This window comes from Littorina saxatilis, linkage group LG9, assembly GCF_037325665.1.
Source record: "Littorina saxatilis isolate snail1 linkage group LG9, US_GU_Lsax_2.0, whole genome shotgun sequence".
Taxonomy (NCBI): Eukaryota; Metazoa; Mollusca; class Gastropoda; order Littorinimorpha; family Littorinidae; genus Littorina; species Littorina saxatilis.
Genome location: NC_090253.1, coordinates 26,374,162 through 26,395,089, shown reverse-complemented (window position 1 = coordinate 26,395,089; position 20,928 = coordinate 26,374,162). Strand labels below are relative to the sequence as shown.

At 40.1% G+C, this 20,928-nt stretch overlaps 1 protein-coding gene across 1 annotated transcript in view; it reads right to left on the bottom strand.

The window, feature by feature from the left end:
• LOC138977164 (visual pigment-like receptor peropsin) overlaps positions 1-12,465 on the bottom strand; it is a 73,443-nt gene extending 60,978 nt beyond the window's left edge. The window contains exon 1 of the mRNA XM_070350074.1: positions 12,114-12,465. Within this exon, the coding sequence (XP_070206175.1) occupies positions 12,114-12,465 (352 nt within the window). The remainder of the gene's footprint in view (positions 1-12,113) is intronic.
• Between the last annotated feature and the right edge of the window lie 8,463 nt (positions 12,466-20,928).

Here is a 20,928-nt window from a genome sequence, read left to right as displayed (position 1 = left end):
AGGCTCGTCACATTCACTGCCTTTTGCACTAGCGGCGGACTACGTTCAATTTCATTCTGTGAGTTCCACAGCTTGACTAAATGTAGTAATTTCGCCTTACGCGACTTGTTTTCTTCTCCTTTTTACATTTAGTCAAGTTTTGACTAAATGTTTTAACATAGAGGGGGAATCGAAACGAGGGTCGTGGTGTATGTGTGTATGTGTGTGTGTGCGTGCGTGTAGAGCGGTTCAGACCAAACTACTGGACCGATCTTTATGAAATTGTACATGAGAGTTCCTGGGATTGATATCCCCGAACTTTTTTTCTTTTTTTCGATAACTACCTTTGATGACGTCATATCCGGCTTTTCGTGAAAGTTGAGGCGGCACTGTCACGCTCTCATTTTTCAACCAAATTGGTTGGAATTTTGGTCAAGTAATCTTCGACAAAGCCCGGACTTCGGTATTGCATTTCAGCTTGGTGGCTTAAAAACTAATTAATGATTTTGGTCATTAAAAATCTGAAAATTGTAAAAAAAATATTTTTTTCATAAAACGATCCAAATTTACGTTCATCTTATACTCCATCATTTTGTGATTCCAAAAACATATACATATGTTATATTTGGATTAAAAACAAGCTCTGAAAATTAAAAATATAAAAATTATTATCAAAATTAAATTGTCGAAATCAATTTAAAAACACTTTCATCTTATTCCTTGTCGGTTCCTGATTCCAAAAACATATAGATATGATATGTTTGGATTAAAAACACGCTCAGAAAGTTAAAACGAAGAGAGGTACAGAAAAGCGTGCTATCCTGCTCAGCGCAACTACTACCCCGCTCTTCTTGTCAATTTCACTGCCTTCGCCATGAGCGGTGGACTGACGATGCTACGAGTATACGGTCTTGCTGAAAAATTGCATTGCGTTCATTTTCATTCTGTGAGTTCGACAGCTACTTGACTAAATGTTGTATTTTCGCCTTACGCGACTTGTTACATTTAGTCAAGTTTTGACTTAATGTTTTAACATAGAGGGGGGAATCGAGACGAGGGTCGTGGTGTATGTGTGTGTGTGCGTGTGTGTGTGTGTGTGTGTGTGTGTGTGTGTGTGTGTGTCTATGCGTGTGTGTGTCTGTGTGTGTTTGTCTGTGTGTGTTTGTGTGTGTGTGTGTGTGTGTGTGTGTGTGTGTGTGTGTGTGTGTGTGTGTGTGTGTGTGTGTGTGTGTATGTGTGTGTGTGTGTGTGTGTGTGTCTGTGTGTGTGTGAAGAGCGATTCAGAGTAAACTACTGAACCGATCTTTATGAAATTTTTCATGAGAGTTCCTGGGCATGATATCCTTAGATTTTTTTTCATTTTTTCGATAAATGTCTTTGATGACGTAATATCCGGCATTTTGTAAAAGTTGAGGCGGAACTGTCACACCCTCATTTTTCAATCAAATTGATTGAAATGTTGGCAAAGCAATCTTCGACAAAGGCCGGACTTCGGTATTGCATTTCAGCTTGAAGGTTTAAAAATTAATTAATGACTTTGGTCATTAAAAATCTGAAAATTGTAATTAAAATTACTTTTTTTTTTTAAACGATCAAACATTACGTTTATCGTATTCTTCATCATTTTCTGATTCCAAAAACATATAAATATGTTATATTCGGATTAAAAACAAGCTCTGAAAATTAAAAATAGAAAAATTATGATTAAAATTAAATTTCCGAAATCGATTTAAAAACAATTTCATCTTATTCCTTGTCCGTTCCTGATTCCAAAAACATATAGATATGATATGTTTGGATTAAAAACACGTTCAGAGAGTTAAAAAGAATAGAGATATAGAAAAGCGTGATATCCTCCTCAGCGCAACCACTACCGCGCTTTTCTGGATTGTTAATTTCACTGCCTTTGCCACGAGCGGAGGACAGATGATGCTACGAGTGTACGGTCTTGCGAAAAAAATGCAATGCGTTCAGTTTCATTATGTGAGTTCGACTGAGCTTGACTAAATGTTGTATTTTCGCCTTACGCGGCTTGTTTGTTTTATTCACAACAAGAACTAAACATTAAGCTTTTTTGGATAGTTTTCAGCAGTACGACAGAAAATCAATAGTAAATTGTAATATACTTAAATTGTTTGCATACGTTAGGATCTGGGAACTAGGGAGGTACAGTCTTCAGGTGTCTAATTTAATTGAAGAACAAGTCGCGTAAGGCGAAATAACAACATTTAGTCAAGCTTTCGAACTCACAGAATGAAACTGAACGCACTGCTTTTTTCACCAAGACTGCATGCATACTCGTAGTTTCGTCAGTACACCGCTCGTGGCACAAAGGCAGTGAAATCGACAAGCCAGAATAGTGCGGTAGTGGTCGCGCTGAGCGGGATAACACGCTTTTCTGTATCTCTATTCTTTTTAGCTTACTGAGCTTGTTTTTAATCCAAACATATTATATCTATATGTTTTTGGAATCAGGGACCGACAAGGAATAAGAGGAAATTGTTTTTAAATCGATTTCGGAAAAATATTTTTATTCATAATTTTCATATTTTTAATTTTCAGAGCGTGTTTGTAATCCAAATATAACATATGTATATGTTTTTGGAATCAGAAAATAACCAAAAATAAGATGAAGTGGTTTTTGGATCGTTTAATTAAAAAATAAATTTAATTACAAGTTTCCGATTTTTAATGACCAAGTTTAGTCTGAATCGCTCTACACACACGCACAGACACACACACACACACACACACGCTCTACACACACGCACACACACATACACACACGCACACACACACACACACACACACACACACACACACACACACACCACGACCCTCGTCTCGATTCCCCCTCTATGTTAAAACATTCAGTCAAAACTTGACTAAATGTAGAAAGTATTAAACAATGGCGACTGCACGTGAGAGGGAACAATAAAGAGACCAGAAAGCAATGTACTCACGTTAAAATGACGAACACAGAACGAATAACAGCGACGTTTCGACCTGAGGGTCTTCTTCAGGTACAAAACCACAAAAATAAACACACACAAAAGAAGAATAAAGACGTCTTTCTTCTTCTTTTTTGTGTGTGTATTTTTGTGGTTTTGTGCCTGAAGAAGACCCTTAATAGGTCAAAACGTCGCTGTTATTCGTTCCGTGTTCGTCATTTTAACGTGAGTACGTTGCTTTTTGGTCTCTTTAAATGTAGAAACACAATGTAGAATTTTTTATGTCCTAAGCTTTTACTATTTATTTATTTTGCTTTTTTTTGGGGGGGAGGGGGGGGTGGTTGATCTGATGTTTGGTGTTTTTTTCTCTTTTCTTTTCTGTTCTTTAACAAAGCATACCCACTCGCTTGTAATAGATTTATGTACTGTAACAAAAACGACGACATGGCTTGCTGTGTAATACCAGAAGGTTTAAACAAATTGGATGTTTTTGAATAGTGAAATGCGAGAGAAAGGCAATAGAGGGTTGGTTATTTGTCCACAGATTTTCAGAAATGTGAGCAACACTCTGATTTTGGAAACAGCGTGGTCATTTTGTTTTTACCATCCGGTTTTTCCCAGACAGAAATTAATTCTTGTGAAGTCGGCTCAGGGGGAAAAACATAATCAGCTTAAAGGCACAGTAAGCCTCCCGTAAACCATCACAGAGCTCCCCGAGCGTCTACATACAGTACAAGCATACTTCCATTTAAACGCTCACCGAACGGGAACATCCTGGCTGCTTTCTGTCGAGCGTGAGAAATTTTCAAAGAATTTATTTTCGTGGACTTGGCCCTGAAGAACAATGGCGCCTCGTTTTGGTGCTGGACGGCTGTTATGAATATCCCGGAAATCACGCCCGGACAGTAAGCCTCCCGTAAACCATCACGGATACTGTCAGGCTTTTACACACAGTACAAACACCCTTCCACTTGAACGCTCACCAAACGGGAACATCCTAGGTGCCCTACGTAAAGAGCGAGCAATTTTTAAAGAATTAATTTTGCAGATTGTCTCGAACACTTTTTGGACCCATCCTGAACTCAGGTTAAAAATGAGTTACTTCCCTTAAACTGGCGATAGCCGTGGATCGATGATTATCAGAATGTTTTTGGACCGTGGTGCGTTTTTGCGCTAGACCTAACTTTTAAAATCTAGCTTGTTACACAAACATTCTTTAATCATAAAAGAATTCTTTTTTCATCAAGACAAGATCAGTGCAATTCGAAGTTGTGAAAGTTTGAAAAAAGAAAAGCCCGGAAGCAGGGTCACGCAAGGGTCGTAGCAGACGACGGTTTATGCGGCATATCGCCTTTCCTCTCAACAGTCAAAAGCCATCGCTAGAGTTCTTGTGAACCACAGCCGTTTGTTTCGTGCATAAAAACGTGCTATTGTAGATAATCTCACATCGAGTCGCATTCAAATGACTAACTGACGACTACATTGTGAAAAAGGGAAACTGGATCACACGGGTTCACGATGGCTCAGGGGTAAGATAAACCACGCAAAAATAAATTCTTTGAAAATTGTTCGCTCTTTACGGAGGGCACCTAGGATGTTCTCAATCGGTGAGTGTTTAAATGAAAGGGTGTTTGTACTGTGTGTAAAAGCCTGACCGTATCTGTGATGGTTTACGGGAGGCTTACTGTGCCTTAAAAAAAAAAGGCACGACAATTCCTCCCACGTGAACAGTTCTGCTTACTATTGCAGATCTGGCCAGCCTTTAACATTTTATTTCTTTATTTTATTTTATGCAATTTATATCGCGCACATATCTCAACCACGGATTCAAGGTGCAGGGATTTATTTATGCCGCCGTGTGAGATGGAATGTTTTACACAATATATCACGCATTCACATCGGCCAGCAAACCTCAAGCCTAGTAGGAATAGTAGGGCAAGCATTCACCTTTCACAGCCTATTATTCCAAGTCACACGGGGTCAAATCATCCCCCCACTTTGACACATACCACCATTCTTATGAATTAATTCCGCAGATTGCCACTTATACCTTTAAAAAAACCAATTCATTCAAAAATTCCCACTCTGCACAGACAAAACTCAAAACTGTTCATTTTTGGTATGTGACCAAATGGAGGGATGAGGATGTCTGTTTATCCTATACATACTGTACTTACGGGTATTTTACTGAAAATGTCTTGCAGACGAGGCAGCTAAATTAAAGACGCTTGTTTTGGAACCTCGATCTCTTGTAAAGCCTCGTGCAATCTATTACGTCAAAGCAAAGAAACGTCACTCTGAAAGTGTGGCGTGACGTGTTAGTTCTAAAGATTCATCGAGGGTAATTAGCGAGCGCAATTTTTGTTTCTATAATGACGTTTGTCTCGGTAACTTTGGCATCATAAGCAGTGGAAAAACAGGTCCCTGCCAGACTTGCTTGACATGACCTCATTTACATGATATACACACGTGTGATTTGAACGATTATTAGACTATCTCACGGGTGTCTCTCTCACGTATGTAGGATAAAATGTAAATCACTATGGGTATGTCCAGGCTTTTACATGCTGTAAGAGCATTCTTTTCCTTGGACACATACCAGAAACCTACTCCCTGATTTCCTTGTGAGGCGCGCGCGGGATGGGTTTTTTTTTTCAATTTCATTTTCTAACTCACACTTTTCAGTTGTCATTTTGCAAAATAATTTAACAAAGATTTTCCACTTTAGATAATAATTAAGAGACATTTTTATTTACGAGAGAGCATTCAACTAAGTTTGTTTTCAACCAGCCCTCGCCTGGAGAGGGACTGCTCTAAACATTTTTTTTTTAAACGACAAAAATACGCTTGCTTGAAGAGTCAACTATTTTGTCATATGTTTGAAAAAACGGGTTATAACTTACAAAGCACTCGGGCAGTTCTTTTTCAGGTCTCAACCAAAGAAAACCGTAAGATCTCGAGACGCAGCATAATCAAGCCAGGGTATGGATTTTGGCCAGAATGGCAGCGCACCAAAATCTTATTCCACGATACCAATGGTTCATTACCAGTAGCAATCAATTGATCAGTGTGCTAATTGAAAACGCCCATCAGAAATAAGACTGGTCGGTTGATTGGCATCCAGCCAAAAAGATCGGCCATTTCAACTTGTAATGCGTCCGGGGGGTCGTTTGGCGTCGGTAGTGGGAAAATCGCCGACAAATTTGCGCCATTTTGATAGATCTGCTTCGTTACATTTAGTCAAGTTTTGACTAAATGTTTTAACATAGAGGGGGGAATAGAGACGAGGGTCGTGGTGTATGTTGATTTGTGCTAGTTTATTCTATAATGAATTTGTAAAGCGCCTGGAGCCAATTGATGGGACTCGCGCTATAGAAAAGTTATTTATTATTATCATTATTATTATTATGTGTGTCTGTGTGTCTGTGTGTGTGTGTAGAGCGATTCAGACTAAACTACTGGGCCGATCTTTATGAAATTTTACATGAGAGTTCCTGGGTATGATATCCCCGGACGTTTTTTTCATTTTTTCGATAAATACCTTTGATGACGTCATATCCGGCTTTTTGTAAAAGTTGAGGCGGCACTGTCACATCCTCATTTTTCAATCAAATTGATTGAAATTTTGGCAAAGCAATCTTCGACAAAGCCCGGGGTTTGGTATTGGATTTCAGCTTGGTGGCTTAAAAACTAATGAGTGAGTTTGGTCATTAAAAATCGGAAACTTGTAATTAAAACTATTTTTTTTTATTAAACGATCCAAAAACAATTTCATCTTATTCTTCGTCATTTTCTGATTCCAAAAACATATACATATTATGTTATATTTGGATTAAAAACAAGCTCTGAAAATTAAAACTAGAAAAATTAGGATCAAAATTAAATTTCCGAAATCGTTTTAAAAACTATTTCATCTTATTCCTTGTGGGTTCCTGATTCCAAAAACATATAGATATGATATGTTTGGATTAAAAACACGCTCAGAAAGTTAAAACGAAGAGAGGTACAGTAAAGCGTGCTATGAAGCACAGCACAATCGCTACCGCGCCAAACAGGCTCGTCACTTTCACTGCCTTTTGCACTAGCGGCGGACTACGTTCAGTTTCATTCTGTGAGTTCCACAGCTTGACTAAATGTAGTAATTTCGCCTTACGCGACTTGTTTTTTCTTCACGAGGGTAGAAAGATGAAGCCAAAGACAGCCTTCAAACCGAAACTCTGAAGAAAATAGATCTTGAAGGTATCCCTGCGTCTGATGACAGACCCTTGGTCTGAAGTCTGTTCCCGCAAGACACGATGTGTTTGTGTGTGTGTGTGTGTGTGTGTGTGTGTGTGTGTGTGTGTGTGTGTGTGTGTGTGTGTATGTGTGTGTGTGTGTGTGTGTGTGAGTTAGTTGGTAACTTTCTCGTGCGACTCGGCCCAGGTATGCTCTTGGGAACCTTGCGTACCACGGACAGTTTTAATATGGTTATTAAGCTAGCTCTCAAATCTCAATCTATCTATCTATCTATCTATCTATCTATCTATCTATCTATCTATCTATCTATCTATCTATCTATCTATCTATCTATCTATCTATCTATCTATCAATCTATATATCTATTTATATATCTATCTATCAATCTATCTATCTATCTATATATATCTATCTATTTATATATCTATCTATCAATCTATCTATCTATATATCTATTTATATATCTATCTATCAATCTATCTATCTATATATCTATTTATATATCTATCTATCAATCTATCTATTTATATATATATATATCTATTTATATATCTATCAATCTATCTATCTATATATATATATATATATATATCTATTTATATATCTATCTATCAATCTATCTATCTATTCTTCTTCTTTTATTGTCCTGATTAACAAACTTTAAACTGCTGATATGTCGAACCTACAATTAATTACACTTGTTTTTGTCCGACTTGCACAGGTCACTCTGGTTGAGAACATGGGTTCCTCTCAAAAATCACAAGACTGTTAAATTCTAAGCAGAAAAAATAATACTTAACCCTCTAATTAAAGTACAGTGCGGTAGCTTTCATCAGAGATTGTTTTATTCTATACTTCCCGCCAGAAAAAGAACTAGGCAGATACATGCAAGTTCAGATCTTTGTGATGAGACTGTTTAATTTAAAAAAATAGTTATATGACTGGTCAAGCCATATATTCGCCCACCAAAGTAAGCAAATAGGTTAATTTTACACAAGTCAGTGTCTATACAGTGGAACCTACAAACAGACACCTCCCCCCCCCCCCTCCCCCCCCCCCCCCCCCCCCCCCCCATCAAATTCACAAAAGGAAGGTTCCCGCTTTAAAATCGACAAACACTCATAACAGCTCAAAAAGAAAAAGTGTTGCATGTCATTGGAAAGAATAATCAAATATATATCCAAACAGCATAGCTAATTAGATAGAGAGAGAGAGAGAGAGAGAGAGAGAGAGAGAGAGAGAGAGAGAGAGAGAGAGAGAGAGAGAGGGTGAGAAAGAGAGAGAGAGAGAGAGAGAGAGAGAGAGAGAGAGAGAGAGAGAGAGAGAGAGAGAGCGCGACCAAAAGAGAAAGAAAGACAGAACTCGAACTCGAAACCTTTATTATTTACCAAATGTAGTAGCGTTCGGTCCATAAGGCACATTCAGGAGAGAGAGATAGGGACGGGGACATGCAGACGGACATACAGACAGAGCCAACACGAACAAATACACACACACACACACACACACACACACACACACACACACACACACACACACACACACACAGGGAGACAGACATACAGGGAGACAGACATACAGTATAAGCTGGAGTACGTACCCAAAAACTGCCCGGTCCTCAAAAAATTAAGGCACTTACGATCCACTTGCTCGACTTGTCTGTCACTTTCTTTCTTTCTCTTTCTTTCCTTTTTTTTTTTCTTCCTTTTTTTTCTTTCTTTCTTCTTTATCTTTTCTTTTCCTGTTACACTTCTCTGATAAATGTGTTCAGCTGGGCTTGCACGTATGCAATTTGGCTTTTCTTGCAATACACGCTGGTGTTCTACAGAAAGTAACGAAAAGAAACAAAATATATCAATAAACAAACCTACAGCCTCAAACTGCTGTCAGTATCCCTGCTTCTGTTCGGCTTTTGTCACAAAATTAATAACTAACGCGAGATGCTAACACACGAAGACCAACCGGCGACGCTTCCAGTATCAATCACACATGCTTGTACAGCAAAACAAGAACAGCATTTGGATATCGGAGCATATGTACAAGTATGTCTTTGGTGAAAGAGGCGGGGGGGGGGGGGAGGGGGGGTTGAGGGAAGATCGTTGTCCTGTCTGCGATGCACATAGTGTCGCTGCTGTACCTCGTGTCACCGTCTGTCGTCTGTGTCTAGCTTTTTGCGCGTCGCCGCGGCGCAGCCGAGAGAGAGAGAGAGAGAGAGAGAGAGAGAGAGAGAGAGAGATTCTCCTTCTTTAGACTATTCAACGGAAAGGGTATTAACTCCGGAAGAAAAGTGATTCACCTAACACCGTTGCACAGCCGAATTTCGTACCTTGAGTACGGTTGGATCGATGTGCAATGGGTGGAGGGAGACAGGAAGGGAGGGAGGGAGGGAGGGGGAGAAAGAGAGAGAGAGGGGGGTGACGAAGAAAGAGAGACATAATAGAGAGAGAGAGTGAGGGGAATACACAGAGAGAGAGAGAGAGAGAGAGAGAGAGAGAGAGAGAGAGAGAGAGAGAGAGACAAGACAGACAGACAGACAGACAGTGTGAGAGTGATGGACATCTGTTGCAAACTGACAGGTACAGGAAACATGTCCAGCAAAGAGGTATTTCCATCAAAGAGAAACAGGTAGCAAAGGGTGTCAGAGTGTGTTTGAAGAATCCATGCGGCTACCGTGCGTGCGTGCGTGTGTGTGTATGTGTGTGTGTCAGTGTGTGAGTGTGTGTGTGTGTGTGTATGTGTGTGTGTATGTGTGAGCGCGTGCGTGCGTGTGTTTGTGTGTGTGTGTGTATGTGTGTGTGTCTTTGTCTGTGTCCGGTGTGTCTGTGTGTTTGTATGTGCGCGCGTGCGTGCGTGTGTGTGTGTGTGTGTGTGTGTGTGTGTGTGTGCAGATGTGACCTTTTTTGGTTTAATTAGGTTCCTGAATTAGCAGTGGTAAACAAATAGTACGGTTGCTAGAAGCGCTGACCAACAAGTGTTCAGATATTTTTCTAATTGTCGTTTCTAGATAGTAAAATATGTGCTGAAAACAGTCAGCTATCGCACCATCAAGAAATCGGTTCCCTAGTACCCCTTTAAGACTCTGGAACCACCCCGGGTGGCAATATCGGGTCGCAACAAAGAGTGTTCCCCATAGCCGGAAAGAGCCTCAACCGTGAAAGATAGAAAGAAAGGTATTGAACAAAAAAGACGCACAACACCAATGTGAACCATTTGTGTTATCATACTTATATTAAAATATTGATGACCATGGAATAAATGGGTTATTTTTAGATTTTTGACAAAAAATCACGAAAAACATGACAAATTGTCTTTTTTATAGCCTAAACTATGAAAGATTTAAAGACAAGTATTGAACACAAAAGATAGCAATGGATAATGGCAACAACATTTGCTCTCATTGTTGTACAAAATTGTTGATTGTTTTTTAATACTTTTCCGTTTTTGTGGATTTCACAAAGCATACCAATTAAACGGCAGTCCAGGTAACTCGTCCGAATTTTTGCGGCTAAGAGCCTCAACATTTGAAGATAGAAAGACTATCATTGAACAAAAACTATGGTAAACACTAATGTTAATAACTTTTGATCTCACACTGATATTGAAATATTGATGACCATGCAATTAATGGGCTATTTTCAGATTTATGGGTACAAAATCGCCCAAAACATGACAAATTGTCTTTTTTCTAGCCTAAAGTATGAAAGATTTAAAGACAAGTATTGAATATAAAAGATTGAACGGGATAATAGCAACAACATTTGCACTCATTGTTGTACAAAATTGTTGATTGTTCTTGAATATTTTCCGTTTTTGTGGATTTCACAAAGCGTACCGATTAATCGGCAACCCGTGTCAATCATCCGAATTATTTCATGCTGCGCCAAAACGATTGAAAATGGATGGAATATTAGTGTTTGAAGACAAAAGGCGCACATTGTCATGTTAAGCATATCTTGTTACACCGTATACACATCAAAATCGTGATAGCTCTTGGTTTGAATGTTACAATGTTTGATTTTGTGCAAGTTACACACATTGATACTGACAAAATGAAATGATATTCCAGGATAATATATCCAGCGCGCTCTTTGGGTCCCCAAAACACTGTACATGGTGAGTCCCATTGTGGTGCCAAAGTAGAAAATAATTATATTCACTTTAGCGATAATCCGCAGTAGACGACATCAAATGACACAGACTGTAATGATAACTCAAAACTCGTCATCGCTTTCAGCAAACGCGTCAAAGTCAACCTCCTCATCTTCTTCCTCGTCTTCCTCGTCATCCTCTTCTCCACAACCACCATCTGCCAGAAGATCGATCAGCGACACAGGTAGGATGGGCTTGAGGCACCACACGGGTTCCAGGACACGGTCTGCATTTTTCGTCCATCCCTGCCCCTGGTCGTAGGGTTTGGGCCTCTCCAGAATGCCTTCATGAGCACGCTTGTACAGGGCAACGCGGTGGTTTACTCGCTGAATGTGCGGCATCAGAGCAGATTGGCAGGGAGGCATGCGGGCTAGATCGACCTTACACTTGGACGTGAGTTTCTCGTTGTCTCCCACCATCTTGCGGAGTAGCTTTTCACGAACGACTGTAATAGTACATCAGGCACGTAAACTCTTCCAACTGCTTCACCACCCGAAGTTTGACATCCCAGTCGTCACCAAACTGCCTGAATGCCGTGTGAAACTTGGGATTCTTCTCCAGTTTCTTAAGGGACCCCACCTTCCCCTTTCCTTTGAATGCACTGGTGCAGTCCTCTCCGCTGTACACATAGAACCCAAGAAGAGTGGCACATTAGTCATGCCCCATGGACTCTGCAAGCTCAGAGAGGTTGATCAGTGGCCGATGTTTTCCTGATCCCGTATCCAGGTATACAGTCAACTTGATGGCTTCAGCGTGGTAGAGAAGAATGACAAAGATGTCCGTGTCCGGGGTTCTGACCACAGCGTTCTTGTATCCCAGCGCTGCGGCATGATGGAGGTACAGCACCACCCATCATGAGTTTGTCCAAGTCCAATGGTTCGTCTAGTTGCTGTGACTTGACGAGAAGCAGAAACGCGTTTCCTTTAGCTGCCGCCTGAAACAAGTCCTGTTCGACGTCCATGCGGACAGGGGCACCAGACGCCAAGGAGTAGAGCCTGTCTTTGTCTGAGATGGAAAACGGGTTCGTGAAGTTCTTGACAGCAGTGATGACTCTCTGAACAGCCTCCTCGCTTTTCTTGATTTCGGCCTTCTCCAGTTCGCGATGTCTCCCCACCTTTGGACAGTCTGGATCGTCGAGGAGGTTCACCATCTCCAAGATCTTTTCATAGACTGGGATGTCAAACTTCGGGTGGTGAAGCAGTTGGAAGAGTTTACGTGCCTGATGTACAATTACAGTCGTGAGAAATCAGTTGATGTCGTTCGTGGAAAGCTACTCCGCAAGATGGTGGAAGACAACGAGAAACTCACGTCCAAGTGTAAGGTCGATCTAGCCCGCATGCCTCCCTGCCAATCTGCTCTGATGCCGCACATTCAGCGAGTAAACCACCGCGTTGCCCTGTACAAGCGTGCTCATGAAGGCATTCTGGAGAGGCCCAAACCCTACGACCAGGGGCAGGGATGGACGAAAAATGCAGACCGTGTCCTGGAACCCGTGTGGTGCCTCAAGCCCATCCTACCTGTGTCGCTGATCGATCTTCTGGCAGATGGTGGTTGTGAAGAAGAGGATGACGAGGAAGACGAGGAAGAAGATGAGGAGGTTGACTTTGACGCGTTTGCTGAAAGCGATGACGAGTTTTGAGTTATCATTACAGTCTGTGTCATTTGATGTCGTCTACTGCGGACTATCGCTAAAGTGAATATAATTATTTTCTACTTTGGCACCACAATGGGACTCACCATGTACAGTGTTTTGGGGACCCAAAGAGCGCGCTGGATATATTGTCCTGGAATATCATTTCATTTTGTCAGTATCAATGTGTGTAACTTGCACAAAATTAAACATTGTAACATTCAAACCAAGAGCTATCACGATTTTGATGTGTATACGGTGTAACAAGATATGCTTAACATGACAATGTGCGCCTTTTGTCTTCAAACACTAATATTCCATCCATTTTCAATCGTTTTGGCGCAGCATGAAATAATTCGGATGATTGACACGGGTTGCCGATTAATCGGTACGCTTTGTGAAATCCACAAAAACGGAAAATATTCAAGAACAATCAACAATTTTGTACAACAATGAGTGCAAATGTTGTTGCTATTATCCCGTTCAATCGTTTATATTCAATACTTGTCTTTAAATCTTTCATACTTTAGGCTAGAAAAAAGACAATTTGTCATGTTTTGGGCGATTTTGTACCCACAAATCTGAAAATAGCCCATTAATTGCATGGTCATCAATATTTCAATATCAGTGTGAGATCAAACGTTATTAACATTAGTGTTTACCATAGTTTTTGTTCAATGATAGTCTTTCTATCTTCAAATGTTGAGGCTCTTAGCCGCAAAAATTCGGACGAGTTACCTGGACTGCCGTTTAATTGGTATGCTTTGTGAAACCCACAAAAACGGAAAAGTATTAAAAAACAATCAACAATTTTGTACAACAATGAGAGCAAATGTTGTTGCCATTATCCATTGCTATCTTTTGTGTTCAATACTTGTCTTTAAATCTTTCATAGTTTAGGCTATAAAAAAGACAATTTGTTATGTTTTTCGCGATTTTTTGTCAGAAATCTAAAAATAACCCATTTATTCCATGGTCATCAATATTTTAATATAAGTATGATAACACAAATGGTTCACATTGGTGTTGTGCGTCTTTTTTGTTCAATATCTTTCTTTCTATCTTTCACGGTTGAGGCTCTTTCCGGCTATGGGGAACACTCTTTGTTGCGACCCGATATTGCCACCCGGGGTGGTTCCAGAGCCTTAAAGGGGTACTAGGGAACCGATTTCTTGATGGTGCGATAGCTGACCGTTTTCAGCACATATTTTACTATCTAGAAACGACAATTAGAAAAATATCTGAACACTTGTTGGTCAGCGCTTCTAGCCACTAAACTAAAAGGAAGATGGGCGGCTGCTTTGCGCTTCCCATAAACTTCAGGCTTCTTTTCACAAGACTTTTTAAGTGCACGCTCTTAAAAAGTGCTTGTTGAACTCGTTTGATTTATCTACATGTTTGCGGTAAAGTTATTCGAAACTCTTGAATGAAACATGTTTAAACCGAACCACATCGTGTACATCCGTGTTTGGATTTAGCAGAGACATACATACATGTCTCTGGATTTAGCCAGCAAACCCGGTTGTCTGGGTTGGCTTAAGGTTTCCCCTTGTTGGCAGTTGTCGGCAGTTGGCCGGAAAACCCCGACTGATTAGACTTCTATTGCCCCTCCCCCTTCTTAACAGAAACAGGGAGGTTAAAATCACGCCGTAGAAGGCAGACATCAACGTATGTCAGTGGGTAAGCAAATTAAAAAGATACAAATTTAGAAATAAAGAAGCAAATTCTTAGCATAATGCTTGTGTGTTGTTGATGTTGTCGTTAGTACCTGTTGCTGCTAGAACTGCGTGTTGTTGTTGTTGTTGTTGTTGTTGTTGTTGTTGTCGCTGCTGCTGCTGTTGTTGTTGTTGTTGTTTTTGTCGTCGTTGCTGCTGTTGTTGTTGTTCTTCTTCTTTGTCTTCTTCTTCTTCTTTTTGTTGTTGTTCATGTTCTTGTTGTCGTTGTCGTCGTCGTCGCTGTCGCTGCTGCTGCTGCTGCTGCTATTGTTGTTATTGTTATTGTTGTTTTTATGGGTGTGGAGTTCTTTTGAAAGTGACGAGTCTCAGTGTAATATTGCTTACCTTCCTATTAATGTAGGTATGCTCTGTAAAAAGCTATACGTTTAAGGTCACCATTTTAACCTGTCTAATCTTCTCTCTGTCCCGCCTTCTTCCTGTTCATGTCGTTCTCTCCACTTGATTTGACCTTGCTGTGTCAAACCTCACACCGTATAACCGGTTGATACGAAGAAACTACCCACGCTCCGGTTCAATCGATTTCAGCTCTCACGCGGCGGCAAAGCGAGGTGAGTTGCTCCACAAATTGCATCATAACTTTCACAAAAAGACATTTTATCGTATTATTGTTGTTTGCACTTTAGCATAAGAAGTATGCGTACCATATTCCAGAATTATTTTATTATTTAAATGCACTTGTAAAAGGGGAGCAGAGAATATTGACACATTTCAAGCGTTCTGCGCCAAAATGTTGACTTTTCATTGTTATTATGGAATATTCAATGCAAGTAAAAGATTATAGTCAACGGGAAAGTCAAGATTAATCAATTCTTGAAACATGAGTGTACTTTTTGGTCTTTGAAAAGTTGCAATTCGATTACACGTCAAGAAATCGCGTAGCAACCCTACAAATTGCCGGTTGATACTCTCACGCTTGCTTTATTTTGAAAGGTTGCGACTCTCACGCATACTCGGTTGCGACTCTCACGCAGTTTTTCAAATGGAAAACGGAGAATATTTCATGTCTTAGCATGTTTACCTGTTTGGATTTGATGCAAAATCTCTTATGTAGTCTCTTAATGTTTAAAACCTCTCTCTATCTCTCTCTATCTCTCTCTCTCTCTCTCTCTCTCTCTCTCTCTCTCTCTCTCTCTCTCTCTCTCTCTCTCTCAGTTTGACAGACAGGGTCCCGCCAGCATTCATCCACAAAGCATTGATTGACTTGCAGATCTGGTCTGTTTCAGAATCAGAGTCGGCAAAGGCAAAGTGATTGTCACTTTTATTGAAACTGACGTGAGTGACACCAGCGTTGGAGAGAGCATGTTGCGTCACTGAGATATGTTTTTTACACAGTCACTGGGTCAGAACGGCAGAAATCCAAAAGTGTATGGACAACCTGCAGGACTTTTCAACGTTCGAGAGAACCCAGTCCTACCACGGAAGAAGAAGAAGAAGAAGAGGAAGAAGAAGAAATCAAGCGAGGACGAAGATCTGATCAGAGACCTGACTAACTTCACTAAGACAAAGAGTAGGAGAGTTTCTAATGAAATCAACGAGCCGAGCCAAAGTATTAGTATTTACTTCATGTATTTCAGGTTTACATATTTACTCCACAATCCACTTCCAAACATGCCTCTTATACAGTTAGAAATGTAGTTAAATATAGTTTTTGATCATGAACAAGCAGAAATTCAAGTGAATCATGTCAAGAAAATCACCATGATCCTTGTTTTCCCCAATAACAGAGGATCTGCAACAGTTTGGGTTTTCTCGGACATTTACATTATCAAGGGTGTATTAGGGTATGAATGACAGCTCATACTGTCTGTAAAGAGGCGGTACACCCCGAGTTTGCCGAAACTACAATAGGGGAAAAGGGATCATAACAACTCTATGATGGGGAGAGGGGTCATATATATATGTGTGTGGGGGGGGGGGGGAAGAGAACAGGAATCAGTTGCAAAATACCGGACAAACAAAGATTGCCTGCATAAACGAGTAAATTGTTGGGGGTTTTTGCTCAAATAAAGCAAAAATCATTCGTGAGAGTCTCAACCAGAGAATAAAAACTTTGCGTGAGAGTCTCACCCTACCGAGCGTGAGAGTATCAACCGGCAATTTGTAGGGTTGCTACGCGATTTCTTGACATGTAATCGAATTGCAACTTTTCAAAGACCAACAAGTACACTCATGTTTCAAGAATTGATTAATCTTGACTTTCCCGTTGACTATAACCTTTTACTTGCATTAAATATTCCATAATAACAATGAAAAGTCAACATTTTGGCGCAGAACGCTTGGAATGTGTCAATATTCTCTGCTCCCCTTTTACAAGTGCATTTAAATAATAAAATAATTCTGGAATATGGTACGCATACTTCTTATGCTAAAGTGCAAACAACAATAATACGATAAAATGTCTTTTTGTGAAAGTTATGATGCAATTTGTGGAGCAACTCACCTCGCTTTGCCGCCGCGTGAGAGCTGAAATCGATTGAACCGGAGCGTGGGTAGTTTCTTCGTATCAACCGGTTATACGGTGTGAACCTGTGCTGGATAAAAAGATAATGGCACCAAAAATGTCTGTCTGACTGTCTGTCTGTTTCTGTCTCTCTGTCTGTCTGTCTGTCTGTCTGTCTGTCTCTCTCTCTCTCTCTCTCTCTCTCTCTCTCTCTCTCTCTCTCTCTCTCTCTCTCTCTCTCTCTCTCTCTCTCTCTCTCTCTCTCTCTCTCTCTCTTGCTCTTTGCGTGTTGTGTCAGTCTGTCCGTGTGTGTGTGTGTGTGTGTGTCTGTCCGTCTGTGTGTGAGTTTGTGTTTGTGTATGTGTGTGTTTGTGTGTGTGTCTGTGTGCGTGTTTGTGTGCGTGTGTGTGTTTGTGTGTGTCCGTGTGCGTGTGTCTGTGTGTGTGTGTGTGTGTGAATGTATATGTGTGTGTTTGAGTCTCTGTGTGCGTGCGTGAGAGAATGCGTGCGTGAGAGAATGCGTGCGTGTGCGAGCGCGCGTGTGTCAGGTTGGATTTGTGAATGTATAATTATGTCAATCGCCTCATATGTCAGCAATTTATTTTTGCAAAATCATGTGACACTTCAGGGGTTAAGAACAGAAGAACCGTTTTTAGACAGGGAGTGTCCATAGTGAAATAGTATCCTCAGCGGATTATGACTTTATTCAGTTATTCTGCAGAAAAGACAAATGCTGGAGAAAAACCGTTCTTTTCTGCAGCATTTCTGCATAATGTCATCTTTTGCCGAAGCAGCGTTTTTTTCTGCAGCAAAACATTTTACTGCAGTTTTTCTCCAGTAAAACAACATCACCGTTTTACTGCAGCATTCTTGATTTCAATTTTACTGCAGAAAAAAACGTTGCTCTCGCGAAAGATGACATTATGCAGAAATGCTGCAGAAACAAACAGTTTTTCTCCAGCATTTCTGTTTTTCTCCAGAATAACTGAATAAAGTCATAATCCGCTAAGGATAAAATAGTTATTCAGCAGCACAATATAATCACACCCAGTCGACGAAAGAATTATAAACAAGTCGCGTAAGGCGAAAATACAATATTTAGTCAAGTAGCTGCCATTTTTCAGCAAGACCGTATACTCGTAGCATCGTCAGTCCACCGCTCATGGCAAAGGCAGTGAAATTGACAAGAAGAGCGGGGTAGTAGTTGCGCTAAGAAGGATAGCACGCTTTTCTGTACCTCTCTTTGTTTGAACTTTCTGAGCGTGTTTTTAATCCAAACATATCATATCTATATGTTTTTGGAATCAGGAACCGACAAGGAATAAGATGAAAGTGTTTTTAAATTGATTTGGACAATTTAATTTTGATAATAATTTTTATATATTTAATTTTCAGAGCTTGTTTTTAATCCGAATATAACATATTTATATGTTTTTGGAATCAGCAAATGATGGAGAATAAGATAAACGTAAATTTGGATCGTTTTATAAATTTTTATTTTTTTTTACAATTTTCTGATTTTTAATGACCAAAGTCATTAATTAATTTTGAAGCCACCAAGCTGAAATGCAATACCGAACCCCGGGCTTCGTCGAAGATTACTTGACCAAAATTTGAACCAATTTGGTTGAAAAATGAGAGCGTGACAGTGCCGCCTCAACTTTCACGAAAAGCCGGATATGACGTCATCAAAGACATTTATCAAAAAAATGAAAAAAACCTTCGGGGATTTCATACCCAGGAACTCTCATGTCAAATTTCATAAAGATCGGTCCAGTAGTTTAGTCTGAATCGCTCTACACACACACACACACACACACAGACACACACACACACGCACACACACACGCACATACACCACGACCCTCGTTTCGATTCCCCCTCGATGTTAAAATATTTAGTCAAAACTTGACTAAATATAAAAAGAGATCCCTGGTTGAGAAAAAAAGGCAACACAAACGAACAATGCGCGGCTTTCACATGAACTGTGGTGTCATACATACCCTCAGTTCGTACCCGGATTGCTTAGTCGGGGATTCTCGAAGGTCTACCCGTCGGCCTGAACGGATCAACGTAAACATTTCTTTCTCAGAACGGCATTACTCAGCAGATTTGTTGAAGTTTCTTTGTTCGTTCATGGGCTGAAACTCCCACGGCTTTTACGTGTATGACCGTTTTTACCCCGCCATTTAGGCAGCCATACGCCGCTTTCGGAGGAAGCATGCTGGGTATGTTCGTGTTTCTATAACCCACCGAACTCTGACATGGATTACAGGATCTTTTTCGTGCGCACTTGGTCTTGTGCTTGCGTGTACACACGGGGGTGTTCGGACACCGAGGAGAGTCTGCACACAAAGTTGACTGAGAAATAAATCTCTCGTCGAACGTGGGGACGAACTCACGCTGACAGCGGCCAACTGGATACAAATCCAGCGCGCTACCGCCCGCATTTGTTGAAGTGAGAAACAGGTCACAATAAAAACTCTAATCTAATGCTTGTTTGATTTATGTTTTTTGTGGGTGTTTTTTTTAATTACGCTTGTTTGTTTGTTTGTTTTTGTGTGTCCTTTTTGTCTTCTTTTTGTGTGTGTGTGGTGGTCTTTCTTTCTTTCTTTCTTTCTTTCTTTCTTTCTTTTTTTCTTCTCTCTCTTTATTTCTTTAACTCTATCTCGGTCTTTGTTTTATTCAGCCTTGCAATGTTTATCTTCTGAACACTAGGCCTTTTTGTAGTCTGAGAATAAGAGTATGTTTTGGCAAAAAACACTTAGCATTTGTTGTCTTAAAAAGAATTATTAAAAAAAAAGCCCAGCATTTGTCTTTAACAAAAATAGATGTATTCTATATATAAAGGGCACATTTGCCGTCTGAAATAAAATATGTTTTGTAAAATGTTTGTGCAAAAACAGCATTATTTTGCTGTCTTAAAAAAAAATAAATGCATTTGGGCAAATGAAAGAACCCAACCCAACAAAACGAAAAACACAACACCAACAAAAACAAGTCGCGTGCAGCGATATAAAAACATATAGTCAATCTGTAGGCATCAAACTAAAAGATTAACTCCAAAAACCAGTCATTGGCGAGATTACATTCAGAGAGTCTCGGCTAACCATACCCGATGTCCGAGACGGACCACGCTCGTTTCCGCAAAGCAAGCGAACATTATACTCAACCTGTTTTCTTTTATTCTTAACGCGTTTTTAAAAGTTAACGTAACATATTTATATATTTTTGAATTCAGGAGAAGATAAGAAATAAAATGCAATCATTTTTTAATCTGTAAGTGAAAATTCGTTTTTAATGACAACTTTAATGAGCAAACTAATTGACTATTTTTGAGCTTCCGAGCTAAAATGCAATCCCATTGTCCAGACTGAGTCAAAGATTGCTTGATCCAAATTCCAATCAATGTCGTTGGAAAATGAGGGCGTGACAGCGGTTCCGCCTCAACAATCACTAAAAGCCGAATATGACGTAATCAAACACACATTTATCAAAAAACTGAAAAACAATGGCTAGGAATATCATACCCAGAAACTTTCATATCAAGTTTCATGAAGATCGGTTCAGTAGTTTTCTCTGAATCGCTTTACACATACACACAGTCACACACACACACACACACTGAGACACAGACACACACAGACAGACACACACACACACACACACACACACACACACACACACACACACACACACACCACGACCCTCGTCTCGATTCCCCGTCTATGTTAAAACATTTAGTCAAGTTTTGACAAAATGTAGAAACAGCAAAGCATTTGTCGTCACACACAAAAATCTGTTTTA